Source organism: Pleurodeles waltl, chromosome 12 (genome assembly GCF_031143425.1).
Source record: "Pleurodeles waltl isolate 20211129_DDA chromosome 12, aPleWal1.hap1.20221129, whole genome shotgun sequence".
Taxonomy (NCBI): domain Eukaryota; kingdom Metazoa; phylum Chordata; class Amphibia; order Caudata; family Salamandridae; genus Pleurodeles; species Pleurodeles waltl.
In genome coordinates, this window is record NC_090451.1 from 245,769,103 (window position 1) to 245,781,533 (window position 12,431).

General features: G+C 44.8%; 1 protein-coding gene across 1 annotated transcript in view; it reads left to right on the forward strand.

The window, feature by feature from the left end:
* Nucleotides 1–12,431, forward strand: part of DPY19L3 (dpy-19 like C-mannosyltransferase 3) — a 482,898-nt gene that overhangs the window by 358,865 nt on the left and 111,602 nt on the right. Inside the window, exons 14-15 of the mRNA XM_069217640.1 lie at nucleotides 2,844–2,955; nucleotides 9,629–9,685. Coding sequence (XP_069073741.1) covers nucleotides 2,844–2,955; nucleotides 9,629–9,685 — 169 coding nt within the window. The remainder of the gene's footprint in view (nucleotides 1–2,843; nucleotides 2,956–9,628; nucleotides 9,686–12,431) is intronic.

A 12,431-nucleotide genomic window follows, 5' to 3' on the forward strand; every position in this document is an offset into this window, starting at 1 on the left:
CAGTGATGTGCAGGCATCCCTAATGGATATGACGTTTGAGGGTTCCTGGCTTTTTGGTAAAAAGCCGACTCTGCCGCTGAGCTTTTAGGACAGCCATGATACACCTAATTCTTCAGGTTTGCTGTCTTAGGGCCATCTATTCCATCAGCAACACAGGAAAATCAGGGGCTACTTCAGTGGCCCTGCCAGTGCCCAGATATTGCCCTCACAACCCATGCTGCAGCCAGAAAAAAATGTTCTTGCCTCAAGTGAGCATGATGGTGACAGAGGCAGTGCATCACCATGGACAGTAGTCCTTTTCATCCTCCTCCCCCGCCGCAGCTACGGTCATACTGCCTCGGTTCCACTTCCCATAGTCATGCACGAGGCCGACCTGCTGTGCTTTAAATTCAGAGCAGTTGGAGCTGCAGATCATTCATCTTGGTTGGGCTCTTCCCTTCACATCCGCTCCCTTCCGTTTTCCACCTGTTTCTGTTCAGACGTTGGCAAATATTGGGATCCATCCGGTCACAGGAAGTTCAGTTTTTGCTAGCCAGAGTAGCCATTGAAATGGTTCTCGAGGTGGAGAAAGGCAGGGGGTGTTACATCCGTTATTCTTTGGTACCCAAAATGGACAAGAAGACTGGGGCCAGTTGTAGATCTTTGACCACCTTGCTGTGGAAAGACGAGTTGAAGATGTTGCCCCTGGCGCAGGTTCTTTCCACCGGGGATAAAGGGGTGTAGATGGTGTTCTTGCACTTGCAGGACATGTACTTCCTGCCCTCTGGCCTCAACTCAGCTGCTTGGGTGTTTATGAAGGTGTTGGGGGTTGTTGCAACCTACGTTCGCAAGTCAGGGATACATGTGTTATCCTACCTCTGAGTGGCTGCTGAAGGTGGGCTGACTGCTGTTAGTAACACACTACTTGCAGACATCTGTCACTTTTCTGTCATTGCTGGTAATTTCTATCCACAAGCTGAATTCCTACCTGCATCCTACGCAGAGGATTCCTTTCATAGGGGTAGTCCTCATACAGAGGAACATGGAACATTAAAAACAATAAAGGATTCATGATTGTGAAAGACGAAGTACGTGGCCAGCTCTTTAGTGACAGAATGTCACAAACATAATAATACCCCTAGCCAACCTAGGAGAACCACAGCATATTGTAAGTGTGACACATGTGCTGACAGTGGCAACGGTGCCTACAAATGTGAATCCTCTTTTATAAAGTCAAACATCTGCAAAGTTGTGCCTGCACAGATGTCATGTACAGCTACAGGAAATATGCAGTATGTAAACTTTTTCCGCACTTGGATGTGAGTGTTCCTAAGGAGATCGTGGAGGAGTAGCAGATGCAAATGATGTGCATTTTCTTACAACATTGTTACGTTGTTGACATATTCCGAAAAACTCACAAGCATTTCCACACTTCTAAACGTATGCATAGATGATCAAGGTTTAAGAAGTGCTAAAAGTGTGGGAATGGCTTTGAAACACTACATTTTAAGGATACACTATCAATGAAGGAAAGTTACATTATTTAAATGTTTTTGTAACTTGCATTGCCCTATAAACATAAAAATTATACTAAAGTAACCTTCCAGTGTTTAACATTTTGAAATATACAGCTTAAGGACTGTTTTACAGGCAATGATTTGTTAAAACTCCAGTTGAAGATACTCCGCTGTATAGCAAAGCAGCATTATTTAAATGATTTTCCCTGTGAAGAAAAGAGTAAACACACTCTTCCCCACTACAACATGGTGAGCATTCCCCGCAGTCTGCTGCATCAGGAGATATAGGTTTAGAGTGGAGCAAGACAGTACTTAAACTGTACCTTGCCATGGCAATTTTTTAAAATCTCTTCTCTGCATAGGTATGAGCCTGCCCATGAAAGACTTAGAGCCAGATGTAGGTAGCATTTTGCATGGTGCAAACTGCGAAAATCGCAGTTTGCGCAATGCGATGCTCATTCCCATTTTGGGAATGCGACTCGCAAATAGGAAGGGGTGTCCCCTTCCTATTTGAGACTCGCACCGCGATTCTAAATTGCTTTGTGACCGCGAAACACGGTCACAAAGCAATTCGCAGTTACCACCAGTGTCACACTGGTGGTAACCCATTCGCAAAAGGGAATGGGTCCCCATGGGTCCCCTTCCCCTTTGTGAATGTTGCCAGAAATGTTTTTTCATAGCAAGCAGTGGTCCAATGGACCACTACCTACTCTGAAAAAACCAAACCAAATGGTTTCGTTATTTTTTTTGTATTGCATCTCGTTTTCCTTTAAGGAAAACGGGCTGCACTACAACAAAAAAAACTGCTTTATTTAAAAAGCAGTAACAGACATGGAGGTCTGCTGTCTCCAGCAGGCCACCATCCCTGTGAGTGTAGGGAATCACTATGGGGTTGCAAAATGCGACCCACCTCATTAAGATTAATGAGGTGGGTCTTTGCGACCCCATAGCGATTCGCAGACGGTGTCTGAGACACCGTTCTGCATCTGATTTTGTGACTCAGAAATTGTGAGTCGCACCGACTCGCAATTTCTGATTCGCAAAATCGGACATTGCTACATCTGGCCCTTAAGAAACTTTTGTGTTGAATGTCCACTGTGGCTCTGGTGTGAGGCTGCTGTTTTCTTATGCTTTGACGTCCACTAGATACTCAAGGCCTTCTACATTTTTCAGGTGCTCTTACTTTGCTGGTTGGAGGTGTTTCATTCCAAATAGACCACCAAGTCCAGCATCGCCTGCTGTTGCCCACAATTTCTGCATCCATTTTAACATAGGCTTTGAAAATTGATACTGACTTCAAGGAATGTTCAATTTTTCTCATAATTCTTAACGTTGGTGTTGTTTCAGGATGAAATATCTGTGGACGTCACACGTGTGTGTCTTTGCATCCTTTGGTCTATGCAGTGTTGAAGTGTGGGGATTTCTTCTGAAAGCTGTTCGCCTCTACACGCCACAGAGGGTAAGTATTTTACTAGAGGACATTGTAAGCCCAGCTGCAGCAGCATCTGGTCTCCGTCTCTAACCATTTGTTTGATTTACTCATTGGGCTCGCATCCAGATAATATAGAGAAAGCTGGGGTTTCAAATCTAAACATGTTTGTATTTCAATATTTGGTGGATTATTGTATGTTGAACAGGGAAATTGCATCATAAGATCAGGCACTAATCAAAACTCATGAAATGGTGTGCAAACAAAGAATACAACTCGAGGGTTATTAAACCTGCTCTTTGCATGAATATGTTAAAATATAGTTGACAGCTGGCCAATGCACAGAAGAGAATTGAGTTTATGCACAAAAGACCTCGTGCATGCCAAGTTAGTGCAACAGAAACTGCAAAAAAAGTCCGACTCGTTATTACATTGCAAGGGTGGTGACGGGACAACCAAGGAATGTTCCTCCTGCCTTGAAATTCGCACAAATGCTGTGCAACCATTTTTGCTTTTGCAAACCATGGAGCGGATAACGGCTGACGCATGCAGTAACTGTTCACAAGGCGTAAGCTGTCAACGTTAAGAGCAACACTCTTGCAGAATCGAGGCCATCGGAAGGAGCAGATAGTGGCTCCACGGATTGCTGCATACTGTCCCTGATGCCACATTCCCAGTGTGCCACTGTATGCAGAAATGTGACCCCTGACCTTTTATGGAGCAGGGGTCACGCTGTAGGTGCATTGCAGCTTCTAGATTAGAGGTCTTAAGTGCCATGCAGGACTCCATACCATAATTTGCTAGTTTTTGCACGCAGTAGCAATCTGATTCCTTCTTCATTAATGTTTGAGGCTGGCAGAGTGCAACATTTTTCAGAAATTCCCTGTGCAAGGTTTTAGTACATCCTTTGCACTTCAAGGAGGAGGTTGGCCAAAGTTGTATTGGGCCCTTATATTTCTAACCAGTGGGTCCCTTGTATTTGCTTTGTTTAAGTGTAATAGAAAGTGTTGTGCTGGCTGACCCAAGCAGTTTGTTTTTACAAGGGCTCTGACCTAAAGATTTAGGTTAGTAAAAAAGAAATATGTCTGTGTAGGAAGCTGGCCCTTATTGCAGTTACCCCCCACACACATTTTGCCTGATATTGATGCTGACTTGACTGAGAGCGTGCTGGAATCCTGCTAACCAGGCCCCAGCACCAGTGTTCTTTCCCTAAAAATGTACCATTGTGTTCACAATTGGCACACCTCTGGTACACACATAAGTCCCTTGTAAAAGGTACCAGTGGTTCCAAGGGCCCTGTGGCCAGGGAGGGTCCGTAAGGGCTGCAGCATGTGTTGTGCCACTCTAAGGGACCCCTCACTAAACACATGCACACTGCCTGTGTAGATTGTGTGTATTGGTGGGGAGAAGAAGGCAACATCGACATGGCAGTCCTCTCAGGGCGCCATGCCCACAAAACACTGCCTGCGGCATAGGTAAGTCACCCCTCTAGCAGGCCTTACAGCCCTAAGGCAGGGTGCAGGTGAGGGCATAGCTTCTTGCGCAATATGCTCCTACAGTGTCTAAGTTCATTCTTAGACATTGTAAGTGCAGTGTGGCCATATTAATTAAGTATATGGTCTGACAGTTTGCCATTACGAACTCCACAGTTCCATAATGGCTTCACTGAATACTGGATAGTTTGGTATCAAACGTCTCAGCACAATAAACCCACACTGATGCCAGTGTTGGATGTATTTTAAAACACACACAGGGGGCATCTTAAATATGCCCCCTGTATTTTACCTAATCCTCTAGTGTAAGACTGAATGGTCTGTGCCAGCCTGCCACTAGCAGACAAGTTTCTGACCCCATGGAGTGATGGCCTTTGTGCTCTCTGAGGCCAGAAACAAAGCCTGCTCTGGGTGGAGGTGCTTCACACCTCCCCCCTGCAGGAACTGTAACACCTGCGGTGAGCCTCAGGGCACTCAAGCTAGTTCAGATGCCCGCCTCCCCAGACAAAGCCCCACTTTTGGCAACAAGTTTGGTGGGAAACTTAGGAAAAAGAAGGAAGAGTGACCACTTCAGCTGGGACCACCCTAAGGTGTCCAGAGTTGAAGCGACCCCCTCCTTGCAGAATCCTCCATCTTAGTTTGGAGGACAGGGACCAGTAGGGTTAGGTCTGTGACCCCCTACCCAAAGGGGGTGGACACAAGAAGGGTGTAGCCACCCTCGGGGCAGTAACCGTTGGATACTGCCCCTTGACCTCCAGTAACACCCCTAAATCTTGTATTCCCTGAACCCAACTCACCAGAATCCTGGTGACCTGACAAGAAGGACTGCTTAGCTGAAACCCCCAGCAGAGAAGAAGGAAGACGACCACTGCTTTGGCCCCAGCCCTACCAGCCTGTCTCCTGCTTCAGAGAACCTGCAAAAGAACAGCAACACATCCATCGGGACCAACGACCTCTGCCGAGGTACAGAGGACTGCCCTGCAACTAAAAGGACCAAGAACTCCAGCAGACAGCGGCGCTGTCCAATATGAAAACAACAGCTAAGGACTCCAACCTCACTCCGAATGCATGAGTCTTAACCACTCTGCACCCGACTCCCACGGCCTGTGTCCAGGTGGCCCAACCAGCTAGAGAGTATCCCCAGGCAATTCTGAATTAGTGCCCACCCTGGGTTGACCCCTCCACCCTTCCATGAAGACGCCTGCAGAGGGAATCCCGAGGACCCCCCTGACCATGAAGCTCTGGACAATGATATCCGACGCCTAAAGACACACTGCACCCACAGTCACCAGGCCTTGGAGAAACCGACGTCCAGGCAGCAACGTTCAGCAGGCAGCCTTCCTTCCTGTCCAGTCAGTGGTTTCCCCGAGACAACCCCCTGGACCTCACCTGCAGCCTCTGATTAATCCCGGGGTCCCCTCATAAAGAATCATTGGAGACCCGACATCTTGTTTGCACCCTGCACCCGGCCAACCCCAGGGCCGCTGAGGGTGTATGTTTTGTGCTTACTTGTGCCCCCCCAATGCTCCTTCAAACCCCCCAGGTCTGCCCTCCGAAGTCTCAGGTACTTACCTGCCTGCAGAGCTAAAACAGAGTTCCCCCAGTCTCCATAGGAGTCCACGTTAATGTTGCCTACATTTTGAACTCTGCTCCTGGCCGGCCCCGTGTTGCTGGTGGTGGGTGTTTGGGGTTAACTTGAACCCTGACCTGTGGACTTCCTAACCCCCGGAGACTGGAACTGTAAATGTTGTATTTACCTGTAAAACGATCTAACTTTTCTTCCCCCCAGGAACTGTTTACAAAAATTGCACTGTCAAGTAATAAAGCAGATTATTGCTAATATTTCAAAAACTGTATAACTTATCGATCTCAAAGTACTGTTGATACATGTGTGAAATGCGTATCTATTGAAGTACTTACCTGCAACATGAATCTTGTGGTTCTAAAAATAAATTAAGAAAATATATTTTAGCCATATAAAAACCATTGGTCTGGAGTTAAGTAATTGAGTGTGTGCTCTGTCTGTTGTCTGTGTGTGTGTACAACAAATGCTTTGCACTGCACTACCCTCTGATAAGCCTAACTGCTCGACTACACTACCACAAAAGAGAGCATTAGTATTATCTACTTTAGCCTCTGTTAAGCCTCTGGGGAATCCCTGGACTCTGTGCACACTATATCTCATTTTGATATAGTATATACAGAGACAGCTTCCTACAGCCTGTATTTTAAATGGTCCATCCAGCCACCGTATTACCTTTTTTCCAGACAAAAGTTAATAAGCTGTCACTGCTTATACCCAACTCCGAGCCCTCTGTAAGAAGTAATAGTGTGGAAGTGACATAATGTTTTCTGAGAGAGAGCAGACCAATTTGGGATGACAAAACTGCTTCTTAAGAGGAGAGCGAATCAGTGAAAGAGACAATACTCTTTACATTGTTTGTGATCTGATCCATGGGTTTGTGGAATGGACTTTGGTGTTTGACTTAAATGAAGGAGGATCTACCTGATATTGAACAATACTACATAGCATTTCTTTTCTGCAGGATAAAATGTTCAGAATCTGTGCCAAATCCCAGACCGCTCTCATTGTAATACATTCATGGAAGAGTCTTTGGCTTACTGCCAATGACCAGCATCTGTGGCATCTATCTAAGCCATTATATTCTGGAACTAGATGTTCTGTGCTTTCAGATACAGAAGGGGAGTCAACTGTTTTTTAACATTCTGGAAAGGTGTCATGACTTTTTATTTTTGAATTTTTTTAAAATTTGTTTTTATTGTTTTTCCTTCAACAGGCACAAAGCATAATGTATAATAGGATGCCATACATATATATGGCACAGAGGATATGTTAACACATTTACAGCATGTACATTCCACATATGCAATGCGGTACAGGAGTATCATATCAAGGCAAAAAAAGAAGCCTAGGTACACTGTGACCATCAAGAGCATAAAATGAGAAAAGAACAGAAATAAACTCCAAGAAAATAATCAGCTAGTCAGTGTGTGCATTGTCCTGGGAACCTCCCCCTGTGATAGGGACACAGGATAGGGTAAGCTAGGGAGAAGCAGGGGGAGACCGTATTATCTTGTATGTATGGGGAAGGGGGTGAGAGAGGCCCAGAGGGAAAGGCTTAGTGGTGTGAACAACTCAGCTCCAGGGGGTTGGTCCAGGCAGTCTCAAAGACAGATGCATTGAATTTTTACATGTGCCCCGACAGTCTCTCCCTCGCATGTATTCACACACTTTCGTTCACTGATGCCAACATCCATGCATATATCCACATCCTCGCACAGCCACACCTACAGATCCTTCAAGCATCTGGGGATCCCGTCTGCGTGGCCCCCAAGGAGATACCCAGGTCTGAACCCGGTGAGTGCTTCGTAGGGGGTGACCGACTGTGAATCTCTGGCCATCAAACCCTTCCAGCATGGTGCCCTAGAATTCCAGGTCTGCCTCCGCATTCTCATTGGTACTGGCCAGCCGCAACCTGTGCTCCTCAGCTTCCTCCCATTCGAGTAGATCCGCCCTTCATCGGTCCAGCAAGGTGGATTGGGGCGCATCCAGTGGAGTGTGCGTCATCCGTGCACCTTTCTGCGGAGTCTGTAGTACTCTCACGCGCCAGTGCCTGACCGAGGTCTCTGTCTGGACCCACCTGACCTCCAGCAGTACCCGCAGTATCTCATCTCAGAAAGTCCGCAATTTAGTGCAGTTCCAGGTCATGTGGAGGAATGGTGCTGGTGCTGCTCCACATTTCAGGCAAGCCGGTGAACAGGCAGCATTAAATGCATGCGAGCCATTGGAGTGTTAAGTAGGTGTTGTGCAAGTAAATGAAATGTGTAAGCTTGAAGCGGGCGTTGGTAGCAACTTCACACACCTGTGCAAACGCCTGTCTCCACTCACTGTCCATGAGGGGCTCCGGTAGGTCGGGCGACCACCGATCTCGGATATCTGCGACATCCACTCTACGGTCAGCCTTCAGGGCATACTATATCTGGGAGATCATCCCTTTAGAGGAGCCTGGGTCTAACATTAGCCGCAATGTCTGGGACTCCCTCAGCTCTGCCGTGAAGCTAACCGAGGTCTTGCAAGTTGTGTTTGAGTGCTAGCATATTGTAGGAATTGGCCTAGTCGTAACTGATAGCAATTTTGTGCCTCCTCCATCGTGAGGAAGGTACCATTGAGACACAAGTCTCCCTCAGTGGATCATCCCCCACTGTACCACTGCGTCCGATCCATTACATGTTGTATCTGCTGAAAAACGGCCCGCCACTGAAGAGGCAACAGTCTAGCATTCTGGGCCCTACATAGCACAGTAATGAGTGCTTGTCACAAACCTTTGCAACCTGACAAACGATGAGCGGGCAGCCAGCCAGCACCATCAATCCTCTCATCAGATACACAGGAAGGTCCGTTCTAGCACCCCACTCTGCCAGCAGTGCCTTCTCACCATTTGGGCCATCCAAACACCACTGTACAGCGTACTGCAGCAGGCCCGTAAAATAATACACTCACCGGTCAGGTAAGCCCAGACCTAAAAACTCCGTATCTAGCTTCAGCACCTCCACCTTCTGAAAAGTGTCATGGTTAATCAAAAAAGATCCTAGTTTGAAATATAGTTAAAAAAAAAGTAGCATATTTAATTTGGGTCTTGTAGAATATTGAGCATAATCTTGAAAGGTGAGGGTGTGTGTGTGTTTAGTGGTAAGTAGATATTTGATTGGAAATGGAAGCTGTCGTCTACAAGGATGAGTTATTTTTTGAAGTAGAAAGTCAAATCTAATTTAAATTCTGGCATTGGAGAGTGAGGAGGGATTCTGTTTGGAGGTCACCACTCAGGTCATGACTTTGTCAGGTTTTGCTAACCTCTCATGTAACTGAAATGCACTACAAAATGTAGCATGTAAGACCTCTGGGAGGGCGTTTAGGAGAACGGACTTGCTCAAATGTAGAGATGGAACCCTGCATTGTAGTATAAGCCTAGGAAGACAGGCACATTGTTCACACAGACCAGTCAGCCCTGTTTCATTCCTGAATAATCAGAATTGCTCACGTTTCCAGCGTATTCTTGTTTCAATAATTTCACTGATGTTTCCCAAATTTATCTGTACCACCCTGTATGACGAGTGATCTCAATGAATAATCGTGCCTTCGTATTTTTGATTATTGCAAATGGACTAATGACATGCATGTTCTTCCACAGATAAATCTGCTTCAGTATGTAACACCCCTGCTGATTATACTCTGCCTTTATTACAAGGTGAGCGTCTACCATGCTTTTTGCCATTCCTTTCTGAGGTTATGTTTCTACCTTCAGGTATGTGTGTGACATACTGAAAGATGCCATTGAATCATGTCACATTAAAAAAATATGTAAGAAAACCTACTTTTAACAATTCATTCTCAAGGATTTTCCAAACATCAATTATGTGATTTTTTTTCTGGGTTTCATTTGCCAGATGTTTGAAGATACCAGACTTTAGAATGGAAGAAAGCAATCATCTGACCATGTGACCAGTTTAGAAATATGCAAATTTTTGTCGCAAGATGTGTAGGTGTCTCAGTGTGCTTGTTTTCTCCCTTTTTTATTGCAAGATGTGTGGGGGCTCAGTGTGCCTGGTTTTGTTTGTCAAGTAGGTGTTTTTGGTGATTCACAAAGGTTTTCCTGAACACAAGACTTCATGAGAAAGGACAATTTACATATTGGTACTCTAGCAACGTATGTACATAAAATTATAGAGATTTCAACATTAAAAAGCCTTCATAGCACATTTCCTTGGCAAATATTTTTGTAATGGATAATTATTTCAGCTGATTCCTCTCTTGGGTATCAGCCTCAATATTGAAAATGTTGCATATGTGTTGTGTACGTGGCAATTAAGCCTCCAGGAGCAAAGTCAAGTGGGTATTATTGCTAGTGACATTGTACGCAGTCCAAATAAACATTCCAGGACTGATGACTGCTGTTTTGTTGCATGCCAGTTTTTTCTTATCCTTTTTAAAAGTGTTTGAGATTTCTACTTTTAGGATGCCCCAGGCTTTAAATCCTGCAAGGATTGCAGATAACAAATGTTAGTTTAAGATAATGCATATACTATGACTTTATTTTTTGCCGCCTGGAGCGTTTTGTCCACGTTGTGTAGGAAATGGTAAAGAGATAATGAAATTCCTCGCTGATCATTTTTAAAGAACCAGGATTGCCTTAATGTCTCTCACAATCTCTTAAGGGCTTGTCTAGATACAGTAAATGCATTGTCCAGGTCAAGATGGTCAAGCATAGCCATGCTTGGATGTGCTTGGCCAGTTTTCTTCAGATGTCCGGAGCAGGCTTAAGGAAATGCCTTTTTACAGGGAGCGACAAATTCAACAAGTTCTTGAAAACTGTGAACTTGGTAGTACTACTGCAAAGGTCCTACTACTTTGTTCTTCCAAACGCATAGTGATTTCAGAAGTTTGACTATCAGAAGACCTTAATACCAGAGTCATAGGTTGTCCCCCCAGACATAACCACTACAACAACGTTTGCCCTTTCAGTAGCAGATGTAGATGCTACCACCATACTGCTCCTACAAATTCAGCTCTAGTGACTACAAAACCTCATTAATGAGGAAGAATCCTTTCACCATGCATCAATGAGGTAATGTGAGCTCGCTGAAACAATCAAGTGGAATCATCTTGCATTAGTAGAGTCTTCTAATTACATTGGAGCACTCCATACCTTTCTCATAAATCTCCTCAGTTTCCTCTCTCAAAACCTCTAGTCAGACATTTTTGATCAAGAAATGGGAGTTCTGCTGATGTAACAGGAAGATTGTTCTGCAAAGCCTGCAAAAGGATTTTTTTGAAGAGATGGGACCTGAGACCAAATGTGGTTATTTATATTATGAACCTATTTCCATAGATGGAAAAGATTGGGTGGTCATTCTAAACATAAACCTTAAAGCTCTGGAGGTGAAAGGCTAAATAGTGTCCATGCAGCCACGGAAATCTTCACGTTTGGTGGTAGAAACGAAGCACTACCATTGTGCATTGCTTACCTTTAGCCTATCTCCAGCTCCAACACTTTTTAAAAATAAAGGTTCTCCCAGTTATAGTACAATATTTCACAACTGTGCAACCATTGTTGTCTCTCAGGCATGAAAACGTATCCTGGATTCCTCGTAAGTCCCTACAGTTCATCTGAACTGACCTGGACAGTTCAGGATTTCACTAGACCAAAGACTGACAAATCAGGCTAGTCTCCAAACTGTATCTTTCTCAGGAGAACCCCATTTTAGAACAAGCTGGCCCGAGAAGGCCCTGATGATGGATGCCTCCTCCGTGTAGTTCAAAAACATCTTTGTAGAATTTACAGGAATGGGCTTTGGCTTGTCATGTACAATGAAGAAATGTCAATCTGTTTGATTAAGAGGAAGTAATTGACCTTAGTGATATTCCTCTAACCTATCTGGTTCAGGGTTCTATAAACAAAATTACCCAATGCACTGCGACGACAAAAGAGGTGCTATCAAGTCAAAGTATCTGTGCACAGAAAACATGGAGATTTGGTCTGATGCATTTGCATGCAATATGAAGTTGTCAGTCACTCACCTGGCTGGAAAGGACAAAGAGTAGACACTCTTTCTGAGCACACAAACATCTTCCACTCATGAATAGTCACTGAATCAAGTCTTTTCCGAGATATTTGCTGTCTGGGAAATTCCATGAGGTAATCTTTTTGCCTTTTCTGTGAATAACAAGAGTGAGATCCTTTGCCTCACAATGTTTTATTAGGGAGAGTGGGGGCAGTTTTTCTGTGATATCCACCAGAGCTGTCAGATGCTGTACATCGTCTCCCCTATCTGTTCATCATCAATTGGATAAGGAAGCTGAAGTTCCATTGGATAGATATGAATTTGTTAGCCATGTAGAACCTGGTATGTAGATCATCTGCTCTCCCGGTCATCTGCTGCTGAATTAGGACCTGCTCACACAGAAAGGACCTTTAACTGAAACATGAAGGCGCA